Source organism: Bos indicus x Bos taurus, chromosome X (assembly GCF_003369695.1).
Source record: "Bos indicus x Bos taurus breed Angus x Brahman F1 hybrid chromosome X, Bos_hybrid_MaternalHap_v2.0, whole genome shotgun sequence".
In the NCBI taxonomy this organism is placed as follows: domain Eukaryota; kingdom Metazoa; phylum Chordata; class Mammalia; order Artiodactyla; family Bovidae; genus Bos; species Bos indicus x Bos taurus.
In genome coordinates, this window is record NC_040105.1 from 22,684,410 (window position 1) to 22,709,409 (window position 25,000).

The 25,000-nt window shown below is 39.2% G+C and overlaps 1 protein-coding gene and 1 pseudogene across 4 annotated transcripts in view; one reads left to right on the plus strand and one right to left on the minus strand.

The window, feature by feature from the left end:
* POLA1 (DNA polymerase alpha 1, catalytic subunit) overlaps nt 1-25,000 on the plus strand; it is a 295,724-nt gene that overhangs the window by 198,932 nt on the left and 71,792 nt on the right. The window contains exons 36-37 of one of the 4 annotated variants that reach the window (XM_027535159.1): nt 16,139-16,294; nt 18,151-18,370. The exons of 2 other annotated variants lie outside the window; for them this stretch is intronic. In XM_027535159.1, the coding sequence (XP_027390960.1) occupies nt 16,139-16,249 (111 nt within the window). In that variant the 3' untranslated portion in view covers nt 16,250-16,294; nt 18,151-18,370. Of the gene's footprint in view, nt 1-16,138; nt 16,295-18,150; nt 18,371-25,000 lie in introns of those variants that run through there. One more of the 4 variants, XM_027535160.1, reaches the window with a different exon arrangement.
* On the minus strand, nt 1,873-3,724 carry LOC113887896 (annotated as a pseudogene).

A 25,000-nucleotide genomic window follows, 5' to 3' on the forward strand; every position in this document is an offset into this window, starting at 1 on the left:
CACCCTGCAGAATTTTATTTTTAAGGCTGTACATTGTGTGGCTCTCTGATTCTCATTTTAGAAACACACGGAACTCACTGGAAAGCCAGACCTGGTTAATATAAACATAGTCTGGGTAAACATGTGGGAGTTGCTATGCAAAATAGAGGCAGAGCATTCTTTACCACCACCGCACTGACTCACTTTAATCACAGACCCCAAATTTTATTTTGTGGAAATGGCACTTTGAAATGCTGTCATAGAATCCTGCAAGGCATTTTGGGACGTGTAGTTCAGCATTCAGCAAGAAGACCACCGGAGATGGGGACAGATAATTCAGGGAAGGCTGCACTGTGTGTGAATGTTCTCCATACTGTCCTGCACTGTTCCCTTCTTTGCCTCACTGCTTAGAAGCAGTGCAGTGCAGGACATATTTGTTGACAATCATGAAGGCTTTGTAGAGGAACTGAATGGTAGAAACTGAGATTTCCAAAGCTTCCTACATTTGAAGGCAGCACTCCAGTTACAGAGCAAGATTTCTGAGTCTGAAATCTTTCTTGTGGCCTTGATAATTTTTGTATTTTTCTCTTTTAGACATAACCTTGATGATAACCTTGATATGGGATGTGTTTCTCTTGGAATGCCAAGCAGAGATCATTTTATGCTTTTGAGTCATAGTTATAAATAATGTTGCTTATTATGTACTCCAAACTCATTCAACAAAAGTTTATGGAGCCCCTACTCTGGGCCAACATTGTTACAGCTGCTAGGGATATAGCAGGGAACTAAACTAACACCCTGTCCTCATGAAACTTACCTTCTAGTATGGGAAGATAGAACGCCCAATAGTACGGTCATGGGCTCTCAGAGTTGAACACGACTGAGGCAACTTAGCACACACGCCCAGGGCAGGTGGTAACATGTATTGTGGAGAAAAATGTAGCTGTGTAAGGAGGAAAGGACTGAGGCAACTGGGGTTGCTAATCTCTATAGGATTGTTAGGGAAGTTCTCAATATTGAGAAGAGACCAGAAGAATATGAGCAGTGAGCCATGCAGGTAGGTGGAGGAAAAGCATGCCATGCATATGGGACAGCAAGTGTGAAGGGCCTGAGATAAGAGCTTGCTGGACACGTCTAAGGAATTGGAAGGAGCTGGTGTGGCAGGAGATGAGTGAACAGTGGGGAGAGTGGTAACAGGGAAGGCAGTAGGGGGATACCAACTGTGAGGGGCCATACAGACCATTGTGAGGACTTTGACTTCAATTCTGGGAAACTATTGAGGAGTTCTGAGCAGAGGAATGCAGAGGAATGCCATGATTTGACTTTAAGCAAACTATTTTGACACTGTGGTCCAGGCAAAAGACCTGGTGGCTTGACTAACAAGATAGTAGGAGAGCTTATGAGAAGTGGTTAGATTCTAGATGCAATTTTTAAGCCAGAACTGATAGAATTTGTTATTCAGATCGTTGTTTACCTTATGTTATTATATACAGTGAATGGCAGAGGGATTCCTTCCTGTAGTCATTGATTCTGAATTGGATTCTAATACATTTAGATTACTCACCGAAAAATAAGTAATTTTAAGGTAAATATTAATAATTGCATAGACTCCTTACCCAAATCACTGGTTCTTCCTAAACACAGACTTAATGGCCAACTCTTGTGCCATACAAAAGACACAAACCATGTTCTGCAGAACCACCCTACCCCACCCAACACAAGAGGCTTCAGGTTTTTGAGGGGAAAATGACTTGTGTTCCACTTTAAGTTCACAGTCTAGCTGATGAAGTAAAATTCCTGGACACAGAGACACACCACAGACTCCTACTCCTACTGAGAGATCCCTGAAAGTCATGAGAATCACAGCTGGAACAAACCATTGTCTCAGATGGGTGTGTGTTCATGCATATACAGGTGTGTTGAAGGGATGGCAGGAAGTAATTAACAACTGCTATACTAATTTTAGTCTAAACATGTACATAAGTCGTTAGAAAAGGCAAAGCTGAGATGATTGCACAGAAAAGGTGAAATGTAAGCTAGGACTGGAAGGATTGGTAGGCTACGAATAGCTGGAGATGCAGAAGCAAAAGACATTGTTGAGTTTCTTCTGTGCCTTCTCGTACCCTTTCGCTAGACAGTATTATTTAGTGATGCTCTATTAGGAAAACCAGCCTTAGGAAGCTGTGTCATTTCTACTCTGAAGCAGTAAGTTGAAGTTCAGCCTTTAGAGTAAACTAATCTTTGGTTTGATTAGCTACCCCAGTTTAGTGGTGTTAGACTCTGCTCTTCTTTTTGGATCATTATAGAACAAAGAAAATCTTCTTGGGCAAATCTTTTTTTTTTTTTAAATAATTTATTAGTTTGGGATCACAAAATGTAGAGAAGACACGAAGCAATGCCTGTGACCCCTTGGCTGAAATGTCTCTTCCAGAGACACTTTTTGGGCATTCTTTCACATCCTAACAGCTGTAGAGTATAGTATCTGACCACGTGGGAAACTTGAACAGACACCCTTTAAGTCATGGGGGTCACTTCCAATTAAGTCTCCCAGCTTACTTCTGCCAATATTGCAACTGCATTGGTTGTTCAACTGTTCATGTCTTTAAAATCTCACGAACCAATAGGCTGCAGACCAATGATGGCCTGCACAGCCCTTAGAACTGCCTACACTGACTAATGCCCCTCAGCTATACCTGATCTGCTTGTGGCACCTGCATGGCAGCCCCTGGGGGGCCCCCACATCCTAGGGTGGCGATGGAGGAAGGGCAGGCCAGGCCAAGCATGAAGAATAAACAGTCAATTTTATTGGGCTCAGACTAGGAATCCATGAAGCTTCAGGACCTCTGTGAATTTGTTAGTTTTCTTCTCAATGTTCTTTTCAGCCTGCTTCCATAGCCTCGTGAGCTGCTGCTTTTTCTGATAGTGGATCTTGGCTTTCCCCTTTCTCTTCTCCTCCAGTGTGGCCGTTAACCACCTGGTACTTCCAGCCAACCTCATGAGCCAGGCGCCCTAGGTAGGCAAACTTCCAAGTAAGCTTCAGACACAACTTTGAGGGCAGTAGGAACCACCATCTGCTTTCTTGTCATAGGGTCGTGGGATCCCATCAAATACCTTGAGGTGCTCCAGAGCATCCTGGCCCTGCTTGGTCTTGGGGGGAAGCATGCCTTGCACAGTCTGCCAGAAGATGCGGCTGGGGTTTGGAAGTGCCACAGGAGGGGTTGGTGTTCATCCCCCTGGGGAGAAAACCCAGGTACTTCAACTTACTTCTGTGGCAATTGCCAGAAATATTGATGCCCTCACAGCACACGACCACAGCCTTCTAGCCCAGAAGCACCTGCTTGGCCACAATGGCCTCCGGGCAGCCCAGGAGATGGCCTCGGCCATTGAGCGCCAGGACCTGCCCTTCCACCATCTTTGGTAGCCACCTGGAAAGGAGGGCAAATTTTGAAATTAAGAACATAGTGGCAGTGTGGTCCATATCCTGTCCTTTGTTTTTATTCTTACACTTGTCCTTCGACCAGTCTTCCCTCCCATCCTCTCTGTTTGCACTCAGCTCTCCTATAACTCCATACATGTATTTCTAAAATTACCAAGTTATGTAAAATCACAACCAGATGCTTTATGGAAAGGACACATGGGTTAGAAACCCACCAAAATTTCATCAATGACTCAAACAAGAATATCAGTTCAGTTCAGTCGCTCATTCGTGTCCGACTCTTTGCAACCCCATGAATCTCAGCACACCCGGCCTCCCTGTATATCACCAACTCCCGGAGTTCACTCAAAGTCACGTCCATCAAATCAGTGATGCCATCCAGCCATCTCATCCTCTGTCGTCCCCTTCTCCTCCTGCCCCCAATCCCTCCCAGCATCAGGGTCTTTTCCAGTGAGTCAACTCTGCCCACGAGGTGGCCAAAGTATTGGAGTTTCACCTTTAGCATCATTCCTTCCAAAGAACACCCAGGACTGATCTCCTTTAGAATGGACTGGTTGGATCTCCTTGCAGTCCAAGGGACTCTCAAGAGTCTTCTCCAACACCACAGTTCAAAAGCATCAATTCTTCGGTGCTCAGCTTTCTTCACAGTCCAACTCTCATATCTGTACGTGACCACCGGAAAAACCATAGCCTTGACTAGATGGACCTTTGTTGGAAAGGTAATGTCTCTGCTTTTGAATATGCTGTCTAGGTTGGTCATAACTTTCCTTCTAGGGAGTAAACATCTTTTAATTTCATGGCTGCATTCACCATCTGCAGTGATTTTGGAGTCCAAGAAAATAAAATCTGTCACTGCTTCTACTTTTTCCCCTTCTATTTGCCATGAGGTGATGGGACCAGATGCCATGATCTTCGTTTTCTGAATGTTGAGCTTTAAGCCAACTTTTTCACTTTCCACTTTCACTTTCATCAAGAGGCTTTTGAGTTCCTCTTCACTTTCTGCCATAAGGGTGGTGTCATCTGCATATCTGAGGTTATTGATATTTCTCCCGGCAATCTTGATTCCAGCTTGTGCTTCTTCCAGTCCAGCGTTTCTCATGACGTATTCTGCATATAAGTTTAATAAGCAGGGTGACAATATACAGTCTTGATGTACTCCTTTTCCCATTTGGAACCCGTCTGTTGTTCCAAGTCCAGTTCTAACTATTGCTTCTTGACCTGCATATAGGTTTCTCAAGAGGCAGGTCAGGTGGTCTGGTATTCCCATCTCTTTCAGAATTTTCCACAATTTATTGTGATCCACAGTTTATTGTGTCAAAGGCTTTGGCATAGTCAATAAAGCAGAAATAGATGTTTTCTGGAACTCTCTTGCTTTTTCCATGATCCAGCAGACGTTGGCAATTTGATCTCTGGTTCCTCTGCCTTTTCTAAAACCAGCTTGAACATCTGGAGGTTCACGGTTCACATGTTGCTGAAGCCTGGCTTGGAGAATTTTGAGCATTACTTTACTAGCATGTGAGATGAGTGCAATTGTGCGGTAGTTTGAGCATTCTTTGGCATTGCCTTTCTTTGGGATTGGAATGAAAACTGACCTTTTCAACTCCTGTCGACACCTGAGTTTTCCAAATTTGCTGGCATATTGAGTGCAGCACTTTCACAGCATCATCTTTCAGGATTTGAAATAGCTCCACTGGAATGCCATCACCTCCACTAGCTTTGTTCATAGTGATGCTTTCTAAACCCCACTTGGCTTCACATTCCAGGATGTCTGGCTCTAGGTGAGTGATCACGCCATCATGATTATCTTAGTCATGAAGATCTTTTTTGTATAGTTCTTCTGTGTATTCTTGCCACCTCTTCTTAATATCTTCTGCTTCTGTTAGGTCCATACCATTTCTGTCCTTTATCGAGCCCATCTTTTCATGAAATGTTCCCTTGGTATCTCTAATTTTCTTGAAGAGATCTCTAGTCTTTCCCATTCTGTTGTTTTCCTCTATTTATTTGCATCGATCGCTGAGGAAGGCATTCCTATCTCTCCTTGCTATTCTTTGGAACTCTGCATTCAGATGCTTGTATCTTTCCTTTTCTCCTTTGCTTTTCGATTCTCTTCTTTTCACAGCTATATGTAAGGCCTCCCCAGACAGCCCCATTTTGCTTTTTTGCATTTCTTTTCCATGGGGATAGTCTTGATCCCTGTCTCCTGTACAATGTCACGAACCTCAGTCCATAGTTCATCAGGCACGCTATCTATCAGATCTAGGCCCTTAAATCTATCTCTCACTTCCACTGTATAATCATAAGGGGTTTGATTTAGGTCATACCTGAATGGTCTAGTGGTTTTCCCTACTTTCTTCAATTTAAAGTCTGAATTTGGCAATAAGGAATTCATGATCTGAGCCACAGTCAGCTCCTGGTCTTGTTTTTGCTGACTGTGTAGAGCTTCTCCATCTTTGGCTGCAAAGAATATAATCTATCTGATTTCAGTGTTGACCATCTGGTGATGTCCATGTGTAGAGTATTCTCTTGAGTTCTTGGAAGAGGGTGTTTGCTATGACCAGTGTGTTCTTTTGGCAAAACTCTATTAGCCTTTGCCCTGCTTCATTCCATATTCCAAGGCCAAATTTGCCTGTTACTCCAGGTGTTTCTTGACTGCCTACTTTTGCATTCCTGTCCCCTCTAATGAAAAGGACATCTTTTTTGGGTGTTACTTCTAAAAGGTCTTGTAGGTCTTCATAGAACCATTCAACTTCAGCTTCTTCAGCATTACTGGTTGGGGCATAGACTTGGATTACCATGATATTGAATGGTTTGCCTTGGAAAAGAACAGAGATCATTCTGTCGTTTTTGAGACTGCATCCAAGTACTGCATTTCGGACTGTTTTGTTGACCATGATGGCTACTCCATTTCTTCTGAGGGATTCCTGCCCACAGTAGTAGATATAATTTGGTCATCTGAATTAAATTCACCCATTCCAGTCCATTTCAGTTCGCTGATTCCTAGAATGTTGATGTTCACTCTTGCCATCTCCTGTTTGACCACTCTGAATTTGCCTTGATTCTTGGACCTGACATTCCAGGTTCCTATGCAATATTGCTGTTCCCAGCATCAGACCTTGCTTCTATCACCAGTCACATCCACAACTGGGTATTGTTTTTACTTTGGCTCTATCCCTTCATTCTTTTTGGAGTTATTTCTCCACTGATCTCCAGTAGCATATTGGGCACCTACTGACCTGGGGAGTTCCTCTTTCAGTACCCTATCGTTTTGCCTTTTCACACTGTTCATGGGGTTCTCAAGGCAAGAATACTGAAGTGGTTTGCCATTCCCTTCTCCAGTGGACCACGTTCTGTCAGATCGGTCTCTCCACCATGACCTGCCCGTCTTGGGTGGCCCCACAGGCATGGCCTAGTTTCATTGAGTTAGACAAGGCTGTGGTCCTAGTGTGATTAGATTGACTAGTTTTCTGTGATTATGGTTTCAGTGTGTCTGCCCTCTGATGCCTCTTGCAACACCTACTATCTTACTTGGGTTTCTCTTACCTTGGACGTGGGGTATCTCTTCGTGGCTGCTCCAGCATAGCGCAGCCACTGCTCCTGCAAAGCGCAGCCACTGCTCCTTACCTTGCACGAGGGGTATCTCCTCATGGCCGCCCCTCCTGACCTTGAACGTGGAGTAGCTCCTCTTGGCCCTGCTGTGCCTGCACAACGACCGCTCCTTGGATGTGGGGATATAGGAACCTAATGAAAACAGTGGTGTGATGTTACATATCTTGAATAGCTAAGAAATATGTAAGTACTACAATAAATACAGCATTTTACCTTGCAAAAGACTTGAAGTTTGCTTGTGAAAGTGAACATCAGAAAGGTTGCAGCTCATAAGTCATGGTGAAGTGGTAGAAGGAAGGTTATCTGAAATTGGAAGGAAAATTATACAAACACCAGATGTGGGTTAATGTAGCTTATTACACACTCAGTGAACAGGGGTAGCTGGTCAGTGTTTGAGGGGTGTATGTATATGTGTGTTACATATATTCCTCTGTGGCTTGATTCATCTGGATGCAGTTTTCTGCATTTACCTAATGTTTCTTACAGACAGAATCCTGTAGAAGCAGACATAAAATTCATGTTATGTTCACAGTATTTCCTGATGTATCAATGGCATTGGAATTCTCATTTTCAAAGTAAGCATTGTAGTGGAACCAACTGTACCTTGATGATTAACTAGCACCTTAAGTTCCCCCTACTTTATTATTATTTTCTCATTTTCATATTGTGAAAAAGTATTCTTATTTTTATAAAGACCAATTGGAGCATCTGTCAACCAAACGGTTACTGAATATTGTCTCTTCTCCATGCTGCTTGTCTGGTGTGTAGCAAGTAAAAAAGGTTTTGAAGCCATGGTTTCTGCCCTTAAACAGCTTCAATATAAGGAACCAACCAGAGAGATTAGAAATAAAATGAAAGTTCTTAAAAAGTAACAGTATATTATAGAATTAATACATCAGTGCTAAAGAGATATGGTAAACTAAGGCTCCTTAGAAGATAAAAATTTTCTATCTAGATCTTAAAGTTACAAACATATATTAGAGAAGTAAGGTTATCCCCTTACTAGAAAAGATATGGGAATCCCGAAGGTGTTTTTTATTTTTTCTCTCTCTCTCTGTTTTTCATTCTCATGCTGCAGCCCCCAAGTAATCTTATGTTGGCAACAAAAGCTGCAGTGGTAGTCACCAAGAGCCAAAACACTCAACTCACATGTGCCTTCTTAAGAAAGGAAGGAAAGAAGTACAGACCCAGCTTTCTGGCTATCGGCTGGGAACTAAAAAGTACCAGGGAGATCACAGACAAAGACAGCTTCAGGGAAGGTGACCTCATAAAGTTTTTGTTAAACTTTGGGTCTCATACCCTAATCTGGAAGGAAAGGATCTGAGCCTAATCAGCATATCAAAAACTTTGAGAACTGAAGTAAAAGACCACAGCCCAGATTGACTTCTGGGTGGAGTACACATGGGACAAATATAACAAGTACTGCCACAGTTTTGAAAGGTGAACTGAGATCAGGCCCACAGTCCAGAGAAAGTGGGCTGGAATCCATAACCCAAACCTAATGAAGTCAGTTGCCTGCTAAAACAAATTCATCAACTGTTGTCCATAGAATTTAAGTAACACCCATAGATTCACGCTACTCAGAATGTCCAAAATTCAGTTCAGAACTACCTGGTAGAAGAAGAAAAAGCACAACTTGCATGGGGTGGGGCGGGGCAGGGGTCAGAAATCCAAAGTCAAGATTGAAATGATGCTGTTAGAGTTATATGACAGAAGAAATTGATGTAAAAAAGAGCCAAATAAATATATTAGAACCAAAAAATATAACCAAAGTTTAAAAATTCATTGAGTAGGCTCAATAGCAGAATGGAGATGACACAGGAAACAGCCAGTGAACTTGAAAATAGATCAGTACAAATTATCCAGTCTAAAGGAGAGGTAGAAAATGACAAAGGGGTTAGGCAGAACAGAGCCTCCGGGACCTGTGAGACAATAATACAGTCTAACATTCATATCATTGGAATCCAAAAAAGGAGGAGAAGCACCAGGCTGAAAAAAAATATTTGAAGAAATAATGTGAACCTTTCCCAAGTTTGACAAAAGACAAACTGACAGATGCAGAAAGCTCCATGAATCCCAATCAGGGTAAACCCTAAGAAATTCACTCTGGAACACATCATAATCTAACTCTGTGTGTGTGTGTGTTGGAGGGGGCAAAAGTTTTAAAAACAATCAGAAAAATGATGTTTTGTAAGAGAAAATGTACTTCCCAGGTGTCTCAGTGGTAGAGTGTTTGACTGCCTGCCAATGCAGGAGACATGGATTCTATCCCTGGGTTGGGAATATCCTCTGGAGGAGGAAATATTAACCCACTCTAGTATTCTTGTCCGGAGAAGGCAATGGCACCCCACTCCAGTATTCTTGCCTGGCAAATCCCATGGACGGAGGAGCCTGGTAGGCTGCACTCTATGGGGTTGCGAAGAGTCGGACACGACTGAGCGATTTCACTTTCACTTTTCACTTGCATGCATTGGAGAAGGAAATGGCAACCCACTCCAGTGTTCTTGCCTGGAGAATCCCAGGGACGGGGGAGCCTGGTGGGCTGCCGTCTATGGGGTCGCACAGAGTCAGGCACGACTGAAGTAACTTAGCAGTAGCAGTATTCTTGTCTGAAAAATCCCATGGACGGAGGAGCCTGGTGAGCTACAGTCTACAGGGTCACAAAGCATGCATAAGGGAAAATGATTCAAATGATGACATATTTCTTATCAGAAACAATATGGAGGCCAGAGGAAGTAGTACAGTGTTTTTAAAGTGCTAAAAGATTATCAACTCACTGTTTTAATCTGCTGCTGCTGCTGCTAAGTCGCTTCAGTCGTGTCCAACTCTGTGCGACCCCATGGACTGCAGCCTACTAGGTGTCTCCGTCCATGGGATTCTCCAGGCAAGAACACTGGAGTGGGTTGCCATTTCCTTCTCTAATGCATGAAAATGGAAAGTGAAAGTGAAGTTGTTCAGTCGTGTCCGACTCTTAGCGACCCCATGGACTGCAGCCCACCAGGCTCCTCCATCCATGGGATTTTCCAGGCAACAGTACTGGAGTGTTTAATCTAGCCCCCCCAAAATCTTTTGGAGTGAAGGTAAAAGGAAGACATTTTCTGATGAGGGAAAGGTAAGAGAATTCATTGTCAGCAGACCTACTCTGAAAGAATTGTACTAAGTTACTCAGACAGAAGGGACATGATACTGGAAAGATACCTAGAACGTCAAGAATGAAGGAAAAGGGCTTCCCTGGTGGCTCAGCAATAAAGAATCCGGCTGCCAATGCAGGAGACACAGGTTCAGTCCCTGATCTGGGAAGATCTCACATGCCATGGTGCAACTAAACCTGTGTGCCATAACCATCTAGCTTGTGCTCTTGAGCCTCTGAGCCACAGCTACTGAGCCCATGTGCTGCAGCTACTGAAGCCCACATGCCATAGAGCCTGTGCTCTGCAACAAGAGAAGCAACTGCAGTAAGAAGCCCAAGCACTGCAACTGAATAGTAGCCCCCATAGTAACAAAGACCCAGCACAGCCAAAAATAAATAATTAATTAAAAAGAAAAAAGAAGGAAGGAAAAGGAAATGGTAAATATAATAACTATTTTTCTTGAGTTACTTGAAATATTTTTGATAGGTGAAAGCAAAAATTATAGCATTTTCTACCAGTTTTCAGTGTGTGTAGGTCTAATTTATGAGACAACTACAACATCAAAGGAAGGAGGGAAAAGGGACCTATGTGGGTTTTTACGTGGTAAATTTTTACCATGTATTACATTTACATGGTAAATTTTTAATTCTAAAGTATATATATTGTCATCCTTAATGATGAACTTTACAAAAAGATGTTGTCAAAACCACAATTAATTAAATAATAAAAAGATGTTTGAATAACCCCAAAGACGGCAGGAAATAGAAAAGAGAAAGGAAAAGTAGAACAAATAATAAAATAGTACACCCAAATCCAAACATATCAATAACTGCATTAAATGCAAATGTTCTAAATGTGTTTATACCAATTAAAAGAAATTATCAGAATGTATTTTTTAATGATGCAAGTATTATAAAATGTCTTCAAGAAACTAACTTCAAATATAATGGTATAGGTAGGTTAAGGGAGAAAATGGCAAAAGATATACCATGCAAACACCAATGAAAAGAAAGAGTGGCTGTGTTAAAAGCAGAAAATTAGACTTCAGAGCAAAGAAAATTACTTATAATAAAGAGGGATTTTACATAATGATAAAAGAGCTAATTCACTAAGACGAGAAAACAACCCAAAATCGTATGTACCTAACAACAGTGCCTCAAAATGGTGGCACCTGAAGCAAAAGCTGGCAGAACTGAAAGGAGAAACAGACAATCCATAATTATACGTGGCAACTTTTAACACTCCTCTTTCAGTAATTGATAGAAATACTGGACAAAAAATCAGCAAGGATATAGAAGAACTGTCAACCAATGGGATTTAATTGATATATACAGAACACTCCACCTGTCGATAGCATGATCAAGATTCTTTTCAAGTGTACATGGAACATTCAACAAGATAGACTATATGATAGACTATATTCTGCGTTATAAAAACAACCTTAATGAATTTAAAATAATTGAAATCATACAGAGTATATTCTGTAGCCATAATGGAATTAAACTAGAAGTCATTAAGAGAAAAGTAACCAGAAACTCTTTAAGTTCTTGGAAATTAAGCAACACACTTCTAAATAACCCAACGGTGAAAAAAAGGTCCCAAGGAAAATTAGAAAATATTTTGAACCAAGTGAAAATGCAAATGCAACATATCAAACAATGATTGAGACAGTGTATATACTATGGTGCCTATTGTAATGCAGAGTAGACCAATTACCAATATTTATGCATCATAGACACACAAAATCTGTAAAATACTCAAGTAGTAAGTGTCAAGGGATTGTTTATTGACCCATTGGTAATATAAGTGTGTTCATTTGGCAGTTAACTATTAAATAATCATGCTGTCAGAATCGGGTGAGGTTCAAAGGGGAAAAGTAAAAAACTGTATAGTAGGATGATGCACTTAGAGGGAAATTGATAGCATTAAATGTTTGTATTAGAGGAAAAGAAAGGTATCAAATCAATAATGTGAGTTTCCACTTTCAGAAATTTTTTTGAAAAGCAGAGCAAAATAAGCCCAAAATAAACAGAAGAAAAGAGATAGTGAAGATATATTAGTTAAACTGAAAGAATAGAGAAAATCAGTGAAACAAAAACATGAATATTTGAAAATATCTATAAAATTGATAAGCACCTAGCAAGGCTGACAGATTTTAAAAAAGTAAAGATACAAATTGGCACTATCCAGAATACTAGGCCTCCACAGATTTTAAAAGGATCAGGGAATACTAAACATATTTGACAGTTTAAGAGTAGTGGACCAATTCCTCAAAAATCGGAAACTATAAGAATTCATCCAAGATGAAATGGATTACCTCAATAGTCCTATATTTGTTAAAGGAAGTAAATTCATAATTGAAAAAAAATTAAGTTGGAGGAATCAATAATCAATTGTAAGACTTAAAGCTACAGATATGAACAGTGTAAAATTGGCAAATGGATAGAAACCTAGACCCACAGAATAGATAGACTCAAACAAGTTTGGCCAATCGATTTTTAACAGCGATTCAAAAGAATTTAATGAAGAATGAATAGCCCTTTCAACATGTAATGTTGGAAAAAGTTGGACATTCACATTCAGAAAAAATAAACTTTGAGCTAAAATCTTATACAAATATTAGCAAAGTATATCATGGCTCTAAGTGCAAAACTATAAACTTTAAGAAGTAGTACATAAGAGAAAATCTTCATGACCTCAGACTAGGTGAAGAATTCTTAAACATGAGATAAAAATGATCAATTTAAAAAAGGAAAAATCACTTGAACTTCATCAAAATAAAAACTTACTCGAAAAGACACTATTAAGGGATAGAAATGACAAGTCATAAACTTGGAAGAAATGTTTACAAATCACATATCCAACAAGGGACCTGTGTCTAGTATATATATAAAGAACTCTCAAAACTCAGTTAAAAGAAAACCACTCCAATTTAAAAATAAACAAAAGACTTAAATGGATTCTTTACCACAGAGAACATAAGGATGACAAATAAGAATGTGAAAAGTTGTTTCATTATTAGCATCAGGGAAATACAAATTGAAACCTTGACAAGATAGCATTCCATACTCACTGGAATGGTTAAAATACAAAATACTGACAGTACCAAGTGCTTGTGAAGACGTGGAACAACAGGAAGCTTCATGCTTACTTTGCTGGTGGAAATGTAAAATGGTGCTGCCAGTCTGAAAAACAGTTTGTTTCTCATAAAGATCAATATATACTTTCTGTATGACCTAGGAATCCTCTTGGGTATTTACCCTAGAGAAATGAAAAATTATAACCATGTAAAAATCTGTGCAGAAATGTTTCTAAGGAACTGAATTCATAATAGCCCCAAACTGGAAACAACTCCCAACACACTTCAGTGGATGAATGAATAAAGTGTCGTGCTTTCATACCATGGAGTATTACTTAGCAATAAAAAGGATAAGATTACTGATAACATAGAGCAACTTGGATGGGTCTCAAAGCTATTATGCTGTGTGAAAAAAAGCTCGACTCAAAAGACCATATAGTGTTTAATTCCATTTAAGTGGCATTGTTGAAATTTCAGAACTGTAATGATGGAGAACCAGTAGTTGTCGTGGATTAGAGAATGGTCTGAATACAAATGGGCAACAAAAGGCAGTTTTGGAACTGTTGTGTATCCTAGTTGTCATGGATGTTACATGTGTTAAAAAATAATAGAACTATACCATATATACTCTCCCAAATTAATCTCACTGTGAAATTTTTTAAAGTAAAAATGAAAGAAAAATTTCTGTGGCCTGGTGATAACATATAACTCTACTTCGAGGATGTTGTTGTTTAGTTGGTAAGTCTTTTCCGACTCTGCAACCCCATGAACCGTAGCCCACAAGTCTTCTCTGTCCATGGGATTTTTCAGGCAAGAATACTGGAGTGAGTTGCCATTTCCTTTTCTAGGGAATCTTCCCTAGCCAGGATCAAATCAGCGTCTCCTGTTGGCAGGCAGATTCTATACCACTGAGCCACTAGGGAAGCCCAGGGATTGAACCTGTGTTTCCTGCATTGGCAGGCGAATTTATTTACCACTTCAAGAATAAATCTTTTCAAATACAGGGATATATGTGGAGACATAGAACTAAGGGAGCTCCTTTTACACAAGTTAAATGAATTAAATATCTGGCATTGAGGTTACATGACAATAAGTCCCAACTCCTGCCACCTTGTAAACACAGTTCACATAAATATAATAGATATGTTATTGAGAGCCCCTGCAACGCTTTTTGTCAAGGAATCTACACAAGGAGAAAATATCAAGCTATGACAAAAATCTCTTTTGAGGAACAAGACATTAATATTCTCATTTTGCTAAAGTAAAAACAAAGGAAGGTCTTTCCTAAGCCCAGCTTTTGGGATGGGATAGATTTGGGAGTGGCAGGCCATATGCGAGTTCTAACTATTTAAATTATAAAGTAAAGCCTTGAAAACATGACAAAGTTTTGAATAGGAAATTCTGGATTTTAGAGCAGCATGTTTTTTGTTTTTAAAAACAATGGTAGGGGACTTCTCTGGTGGTCCAGTGGTTAAGAATACACCTTGCAATGCAAGCAATGCAGTTCTATCCCTGATCAGGGAACTAAGATACCACATGCCTCAGAGCAAGTAGACCCTCGTGCTATAACTGCTGAGCCCCGCAAGCTCTGGAGCCCATGTACCACAACTAAGACCTGATGCAGACAACTAAATATTTTTTAACGTAATCATTAAAAACGATGATCGACCTCAGGAAGCTCTGTTTTCTTTCGAGCAGTATAGGCATGTATTTGCTTATAGTTACCATTCTTCTGTCTTGTTTATTGAGGGATACATAGCTTCATGGAGAGCTGGTTTGTTTTCTCTTCATCTCCCCATTGCCAGTGTTCTGGAACCCCTTTCATGAACATGCCCTTCCTGTCAGGTAAAGGTAATCATTTAAAAACAAACAGACCACAAAAAGAAGAGCATCGATTCGAAATTTTTGTAGTAATTGAAAATGTAAATTAGTTTCAGTCATGTTCCTTTTGTTCTCCTGGGGTGAAATTACTGGTTAAGGTTATCTTACTTTCACAACTCTTAAACAGTGTTTCTGAGTGAGGTGGAATAGATTATGGTGTAGTCATATTGGTGGGCAGGACCTTCTACAGGCCTGTGCATGACTGAATGCTCCAGCTGCCTCCAGACTTCTGCCCACTTAATGCCAACTTTAAAGGGGGACAATATTCCAATAAACATGCTTTCTTTTATTTTATTTTATTTTATAATGGTTGTGATTTACACTGTTCCATATCCCTGGTGGCTCAGATGGTAAAGAATCTGTCTGCAGTGCATGAGACCCAGGTTCAGTCCTTGTGTCGAGAACATCCCTTGGAGAAGGGAATGGCAACCAACTCCAGTATTGTCTGGAGAATCCAATGGAAGAGGAGCCTGGTACGCTACAGTCCATGGGGTCGCAAAGAGTCGTCACGACTGAGGCGACTTAGCATACACGCGTATTAGGCTTAGCAAATCCATATCTGTATCTTCAGCTGATGATATATGAATTGGCCCTTTTCATTTCTTCACAAAACTAATGGGCCTATTTGGAGAACCTAGGACTCTAGCTCCTACATTCTGCATATACATCCTGGGATTTTATTAGCATTAAAAAGAGTTTGAAATTGTATTCTATGGGTGAGGGCCCTGACCTTATTCAAAGATACCGCTGGAGTATTTCTACTTTTATCTGTTTTATTTATGAGATTGCTCTGTTAAAGTTCATGTATAACAGTAGTTCAATTGCTGAGAAAATGTTGGTAAACCACTCACCTGGGCAGATGAAATTCACAAATAATGAGAACTTAAATTTTTAACCAGTCATCTCCACTTCCCATCCAAGTCTTTAGTATTGCTTAAAAAAAATTTGCCTGATTTAATGCTTTATTTACTTGATATTGGAACAGTGTTTATTGAATACCTACTATATGCCAGTACTATATTTCAGGAAGATGTGTTACTTTTTCTCACTTTACTGGTTGAAAAACTGCTGAGAAGTGAACTGGCCCAAAGCCAGAAAGGGGAAGAACAAGGAAGTAAACCAACTGCATCTGAATAATTGAGCACCACAGTGTGTATATCGGCGGTGACTCAAGTAACATAGGTGAGTGTTGACAAATGATTTGAGAGAAACAGACCTGCTGGAGTTCAAATCAAGATACTTCTGTTACAGTCTTCAAGGATTACAGAGCAAGTGGAGTCAGCAGGAATGCAGAAGAAAGAAGATACTTTTTCATATCAGTGCCGCCTGCTCAGGACGCAGAAGATGCAGGTGTAACATAGGTTTAGGAAGGTTCATTATTAATCCTTGAAGTTTCTGTGCAAACCCCAGATAGAGTATGATAAAGCATGTGAGTTAAGACAGAAAAACAGTAGAATACCGTCTCAGTCTGTTGCATCTGGGATGAAGCCAATCCCAGGAACCTGAGGACAGTTTTTAAAGGAGGAGAGAGGACATGAGTGGGATATATTATCAAAGGACACCCCATGATTTGAGACCTAGGTGTATAGAGCCTGGATAGGATTTTTGTTTCTGTTTTTCTCATTTTACCAGATATAATTTCCTAGATTACAAATCTTTTTCTTTAAGTTACAAGAAATTACTAGTTTCCTTCCTTTTAGGAGAAAGTAGTCAAGAGAGAACACATCGATGACTATGCATTTTGTTCCTAGGAAAGTCCATTAGCCAGTTTGTGCTTTGCTTGTTTTAACACCTCTGTATGGAATGGTTTGGTTTCCTGTTGTAAGTAGAAGGTGGCCTAGATAAGCTTTCAGTAGAAAAGACCAGGTCTTGAATACAAGCAAGCCTAGTTTCTAATTAAACAAATGTCTAAGACTGTAATTTCTAATGCAGTGTAGAAAGAAAGGGCAAAGAGCAGCCAAACTAGTTTTTATTGGCTCTGTTTTTGTGGTTCTAATATAATTCTGGCAAGTTGGAAGAATTTAGAAGAGGAATTAGTGAATTACATGTGCATGTATATTAATACTCCCTTTGTTACTTTTTTTTCATTGTCAAAATTAATTTACTGACATTTGAAAAGTATAACTATAGTGACTTGTTACTGAATAGGTTCTTGTACAAAACATCAAAAACAAAATCATAAGACATCTACCATGTGTTTTTTGGATGTGTAATGAGTTTCAGTACCTAAATTAGCTACCTGAAATTTCCTATAGAAATTCCAAACCATATCAGTAAAAGAATTACTTCTTATCTTGTATTTTGATAATGGGTGGTTAGCATGGGGAGTCTATGGCCTTAAAGCCTAATGGCCATGTTAGATGTAAGATATATGGATTTATTTCATTGACTAAGACAACTAGAACAGCATCATGACCAAACATAGTCTGACCAGTTGAACTGAATAGTAACAAGAAGTGAATCTTAACTAATGAACTAGGAGAACAAGGAGGGCATAAATGTTAAGTCTGTTTATACCCAATGTATTTCTCTCTTCTATGGTGGCATCAATTATAAGACATACCACTGATATAGTAACAGCATTTCAGAGGAAAAGAAAATTTTTAGCAAAGACAACAATTCATAAGACAAATCTTTGTTTCAGAAACATTCAAAGTGATGAGAGGTGTCTTAGAATCAAGCAAGAGTGTTATTGAGTATAACACTTAAATGATAACTAAGGCAAACTGAGTGCTTACCATGTGTCAGACTATACACTTGTGCTATGCTAAGTCACTTCATTCGTGTCCAACTCTGCAACCCTATGGACCATAGCCCGCCAGGCTTCTTTGTCCATGGGATTCTCCAGGCAAGAATATGGGAATGGGTTGCCATGCCTTCCTCCGGGGAATCTTCCAAACCCAGGGATCAAACCCATGTCTTTTATATCCCCTGCATTGGCAGGCAGGTCCTTTACCAGTAGTGCCACCACTTGTGCCAGATACTTAATATTCATTATTCAATTTAATCCTCACAATAGTCGCATGGGTCTTTTACAGATGAAGAAACTGAGGCTTGGAGAGGTTGCTCATCCTGGGACTTTACCTCCAATAAATGTCACAGCCAGGATTTGAAGGAGAGAGCCTGTCAGACTCCAGAATCCACACTGTTAACCACTGTTGGGTGCATTTACTGTTTATCATTAAAAGCTGTGGTACATATACACAATGGAGTATTACTCAGCCATTAAAAAGAATACATTTGAATCAGTTCTAATGAGATGGATGAATCTGGAACCTATTATACAGAGTGAAGTAAGCCAGAAAGAAAAACACCAATACAGTATACTAACGCATATATATGGAATTTAGAAAGATGGTAACATAACCCTGTGTACAAGACAGCGAAAGAGACACTGATGTATAGATCAGTCTTATGGACTCTGTGGGAGAGGGAGAGGGTGGGGAGATTTGGGAGAATAGCATTGAAACATGTATAATATCATGTATGAAACAAGTCGCCAGTCCAGGTTCGATACACGATACTGGATGCTTGGGGCTGGTGCACTGGGACGACCCAGAGGGAGGGTATGGGGAGGGAGGAGGGAGGAGGGTTCAGGATGGGGAACACAGGTATACCTGTGGCGGATTCATTTCGATATTTGGCAAAACTAATACAATATTGTAAAGTTTAAAAATAAAAAAAAAGAAAGAAAAATTGAAAGTAGTCAGCGAAGTTCTTTCCAAAATCTGCCTCTTTGACTTCCGTGAAAGTAGTAACTGACCTCCAACAATAACAAACAAAACAAAAAGCACTCCACCCTTTCTTGAATATTCCTCAGCATCATTTTTTAAGTTTACTGATATGTGAGCCTGTGATATTCTGTGACTATCATTTTAAAACTGCATTCATAGCTACAATTTCTGTCTTCTAATAGCTTATAAGGTATATAACCTCATTATAGGCTTATATACAGAGACAGTAGAAGAAAAGACTATCAAGATACATTAAGGGCTTTTTGTAGCTAAATTCAACCGCCAAAAAAGATGTAAAGCAAACATATGCTACTGTTTGAGGCACTGTTGTCATCCTTGTTTTACAGATAAGGAGGTGGAGAGTATAGTTTTCGATGCCTTGCCCAAGATCACATATCTGCTAAATGTTAGAGGCAGAATTTGAACCCATACTGGTTCCAGAGTCTGTGCTGTTAACAACCACACCATACTTGCCTTATCTCGTATTTTCACATTTAACAGCTTACAGTGCCTTGGCTTTACTTAGAACTTTTCTTCTAAAGAACTTATGTTTTTGGCGTCTTCATCCTCCCTATGCCAGGATCTTGGGAGTCCTGAGGTATTTATGATAAGATGTCTATCCTCAAGGAGATTACAGTACTTTAAACAGAACTACTGGGATTTCCCTGGCAGTCTAGTGGTTAAGAGTTCACTTTCCCATGCAGGAGGCAGGGGTTTGATCTCTGGTGGGGCACTCAGATCCCACATGCCTCACGGCCAAAACACCAAAGCATCAAACAGAAGCAGTGTTGTAACAAATTCAATAAAGACTTTTAAAATGATGCACATCAAAAAAATTTAAAAATAAACAGAACTGCTATAAGTTGTAAAGAGATTAAAAGCAAGGAAATACTTTATCCTATTTCAGCCTATAGGAGAGATAGAAATCAAGTCTTCATTTTTTTACAGTGATTGGTACTGAAATCTTACCACCCTTCCTTTTTTAAAAATTTGCTTACATAATCAGTGACTTTTACTTAGGATCATAAGAGTATATTGTTTGGCCTTGGCTTTTGAATGAAGTTCACAAAATTAAAAAGGAGAAAAAAATGTCAAGTTCTTACAGGTGCCTACTTGGTTTACTTCAGGAAGCTTCCCAAAGGCAAGTGTTCATAGCTAAGAAAAAGTTAAAAGACTCACTACCAGTTAGTTAGCGCTCACTGTATGTCAGGTAGTGTACTAAATGTTTCACACATACTATGTCATGTAATCCTGGTAACAGTGCTTTAATGGGGTGCATCCGCCCCATCTTCATTTCTCCGAGCCTCAGTTTTTCAATTTGTAAAACAGAAAAGGAAAGCTTCTTTATGTTCTAAAAGGAATTTCTAAACCCATAAAAATTTTTTCTGAAGTGCGTGCACAGAGATCTGTGTGGAACATAAACTTTTAAGAACTTAGATTTTTATATCTTTCTGCTCAAAGGTACATTTTCTGAAAGGTGCATCTTAGAATGAAGGAGAGCAAAAATTAGAAAATTAAATTGACACAGTTAGACTTTAGGTTCCCAGTTCAACCATGATACATGTTGGAAAACTTTTGACTTGGCTTGGTCAGTTTCTCCTTGCAGTCTGCACCTCCAGCCCCCAAGCCAGTGCCCTTTGCTTTTGGCCCTGTGCTCCTGCCACTTTTACTCATAGTGGGCTGTGCCCTAAACATGGCATCACTGTAGCCTAACAGTGTGAGTGAGGTACCAGGTGCTTATAATACACTGCTTCTCTGGTGCACTGAGTATTTCAGGTTGAAAACTAGCCACAAAAGAACTGATTAACACACAGAATGACATTGTTGAAAGTGTATGAATGAAAAGTGGCATATGACAAAGATCAAGGGGCTTGGACATTGAAAACCTGGGAACAAGTCTTGGCTCTGCCCCTTACTAGCTGCATGACCTAGGGCAAGTCCCATAACCTATTTGAGTCTCAGCTTCCTTATCTGTAAAATGAGGATAATCAGAATGGCTTGTTTATTTATTGAAGATCAAATGGGAGAAAGCATAATGCTTGGGAGATGGAGCTGAAAACTGAAAAGTGTCAAACGCATATTAATACATCATGCTAAACTTCTTCAACCCTCTCCTTTAGCACAGTGATTTAACACATTGATAACATCTGGGAAATCTCTGTTCACTTTAAATAGCATGCACATATAGACTTTAAAATTGTACCTCAGATAATCCTATACCAGCATTTCAGGCAAAGATTTAAGATGCCATTTGGCAATAAAAAATATTGATTCTAGTCACAAACTGTCACTCTAATTTTGACTCCACTGGTTTTTCTAAGAGGTTTGCAAACTGGCCATTAGTGCTCCGTTCACTGACCAGATCTGGGATCATGAACAGGTGACTTCACCTTTGATGAGCTCTGTCAAATAAGGACAACAATTTTAACTTCCCACCTACCTGACAACTTTTGTGAGGACTGAATACTTTGAAAAGCCTAACATTATTATATAAATGCAAGGGACGCAAATTTTAAAATGAGTATAATCATCTGAGACCTCTGTAATGTAAGAATTTAAACACTCAAATAATTCTGTTAGGAAATGCAAGGTAAACATGCCATTAAAAAGTTACAGAGAGCAGCTACTGTGAGAAGCAGGTAGATAAATGGAAATATCCACATTTGACTGCAATGTAGTGTTGGAAAAGTCACACCCACACCAGGCTATAAGCTCCTGTGATCTTATCCTATTTCCCTTTCTCTGATGTAGCCTTAGCAGCTGGAATAGTGTCTGGCCTATTTTAGATGCTCAATTTGTTGAATGAATGCACAGCAGTCTTATGTGCTTGGTGAGTAGTGGTGTGAAGGGAGGCTGACTTTGGCTTGGCTTGGATCAGCTATGACAGCCTTCTCCTGTCTTGTCCATCTGAGGCAGAACTTGTTCTGAGATGTCACCAAAGCCAGAGTACACCTTAACAGCCTGGTCAGATTACAGTTAAGTTTTTGTCCTAAATGCTGCATCACTTTATTTACAGTAGCCATGTGCATTTATTTATTTTAGTAGCTGTTGATATTGCTCATCATAGACCCTTTGGTGCCAGTTAATAAGAATATTAGAAAGCTGACCAAACATTCTAGATTTCAGTTTTGCCAAATTTTTGTGGATGGGTTGGGAAGTGGTAGAGAATATTTATTTTAGCCAGATTAGATATATTTGGGTGAATGTGCCAGGGAAAGAAAGTCAAAGTAGTTTTCAGTTCAGTTTAAATCTAGAAAGAAACCCTAGAAAACTCATTAATCTAGGAAACCCTTTTATCCAAATAAGATTTCATGCAGAATTCCCAACTATAAAAAAGATGAGATTTTTATAGCTTATAACTTATTTTTCAGTGAGAACACCAGCTAATATGTTGGGATCTTACACGTCTTAAAATTTGGGAGGTAGTACATGTGAATACACCTGTCTTGAATTTTTTACAGTGAATATATAATCAGTGAAATCAGAATCAAACATTTGGAGAACCCTCCAAGGCACATGAATTGAACATACTTGAAAAACACTGATCTTGCCCTACTCATTCTTACTATAGATATGGAGGTTGAAACTATAATATTCAGAACCTCATTCTGTCTCCTCATTTTGCTTCTTGGTGTGGTGATGTTAGTAACGTGAATGAATCTGAACAAAGTTAACTACCTCAATACTTCCAGATATCAAGGGTTTCTCTTACTTACATAAATGTTTCTAGGCCATTTTATAGCTCTGGTGAAATCCAAAGTGACTTACCAACCTTATTTTTATATTATTATTTCTTCTAGTTAGAAATTTATATTTACATTTCTCATTGTGATGTTAATACATGATTATATGTAGCATGGGGGCTAATTGAAATCTTTTGGGTTTTTTGTGGGGCTTTTTTGGCATGATGTTAACCTTGAAATACAGCATTTAAAAAAGGAAAACTTCTGAAGAGAGGGCAATAAATTCAAGGTAGAATCCTAAAATTGTCCTCAGTCCCAGTGAAGACAACATGACCAATATTTGGGTATTTCAACATCTGTAGCATTAAAGCCAGCCCTATCTCCTAAGATGGAAATTGCCATGTGCAGAATGACTTGATAGAAAATGGTGTACATTCTATATAATCTTCTAACAGCAGAATGCGACCAGTGGCACTTCCCTAAAAAAAAATAAATTACCCGAAATTTGCAGCACATTCATATTCAATTTCATCACAGCAGATGCTCATTAGTATGTTGTTATTAATTGGTATTCACTTTAGGTTTTGTTTAAAACGAAGATAATAATTAGGTTTTAATTACTGCATCATTCGTTGGGGGGGGGTGTCTGTGGGGAGAGGCAAAGAGTGAAATGCCTCTTGAAGCATTGAAATAGTTCCTGATGCTTATTCAGCACCGTGTGCTGCCAAAGACTTTGAAAAATAACTTCATCTTCACCAAAAAATAGGACTAGGATTATAAAATGAAGAAATTGCTGTCTGTGTGGCTTTTTTAAAATAAGCCCATCGTTATCAAGAACTCACTGTAAATTGTCTACTTGATGGACATACTGAATCAGATGATAATGTGCACTACTATTCTTTCTAATCAAATTACTAAAAAGACTTCTTGGAAAAGTAACCCTCACAAGCAGCTGATTAATGAAGTGGTGGCAATGTTTTGTATTAGAACTAATTGAAGTAATCCAAATAAGTTATTTCTGTAGCCTATGGAAATAATTTCCTTTGCAAAGAAGTACATTGGAGTTGGCAAACCAGTATTTTTTCACCCTCTCTTGTTCTATATTTACAGAAAAAGCATAAATAATGCAAATAAAATGGGCAGAAAACCAATTTGGGTGACAGAAAAAACAGCATATCTCAATCTTTTCAAGATTAATCTTGATACTAATCAAGACTAATAATTTATATAAGACATAAAGGTGTGTAGAAATTGAAGGATACTGAAATTTTAAAGGCATATCTTAACTAAAACAGTAGAAATAGCAGTTTAATGCGTCCATTAAAAGGGGGTGTTCATAGTTCGAGTTTAAACATATTCCTTATAAACTTTCTAGAGCACCTATTGAGGGCATGGCATTGGGTTTTGCAACTGTGTAGAAATTCAAACCCTCCAGAAGCTGCGCTCTAGTTGGGAAAGTACGGAATATGTCATTCATTAGTGACATACAGGGTGTGCCATTCATAGTGCTCGTGCTTTCCATATGCTCGTGTGTTATATTTTTTTAATTTTTATTGGATTATAGTTGATTTGCAATGTTACTTTCAGGTGCACAGAAAGTGAATCAGTTATACATATATCCACTTCATTTTTTCTAAGATTCTTTTCCCACATAGGTCATTACAGAGTATTGAGTAGAGTTCCCTGTGCTCTACAGCAGGTTCTTATTATGTGTCTATTTTATATATAGTTATGTATGTGTGTGTGTGTGTGTGTGAGAGAGAGAGAGAGGGAGAGAGAGAGATAGATGGAATATTACTCACCCTTAAAAAAGAATGAAATGATGCCATTTACAGCAACATGGATGGACCTAGAGGTTTTCATATTGAATGAAGTAAGTCAGACACAGAAAGATGAATATCATATATCACTTATATGTGGAATCTTTTTTTTTAAGGGTACAAATGAACATTATTAACAAAACAAGTAATAGAAGTAGAGTCATGATATAGAAAATAAATGTATAGTTAACCAGGGTTTGGGGGGTGGGAATAAATTGGGAGATTGCTACATATATACTAATTCATTATCTTTACAGCATTCCTGAGAGGTTTATTTTTCTCATTTTTACAGATGAAGAAATTGAGGTATGAATAGGTTAATTAAGCATTGTGTCCAAGGTCACCCAATCCTTTAAGTGGCAGAACTTAATTTGAGACCAAATACAGTCTGACCCCAGAGCCAGTCTGCCATGGGGTAGATATACACAGGAAACATTAGAAATAATTTCCAAGACTAGTGTCATTAGCCCATATGTTGAGGCTCAGTGAGAGGTGGGAGACAGGTTCCATGAATCCCTTCCTTCTACAAACCTTCCTTGAGGGCCAACCACAAGCCTGGCTCTGGCCTGGGTCCCCACAGTGGAGAGGGGTTACACACGGTCCATGCCCTTAGGAGCTCACATCCTTGGAGGCATGAGGGTGATCGCACTG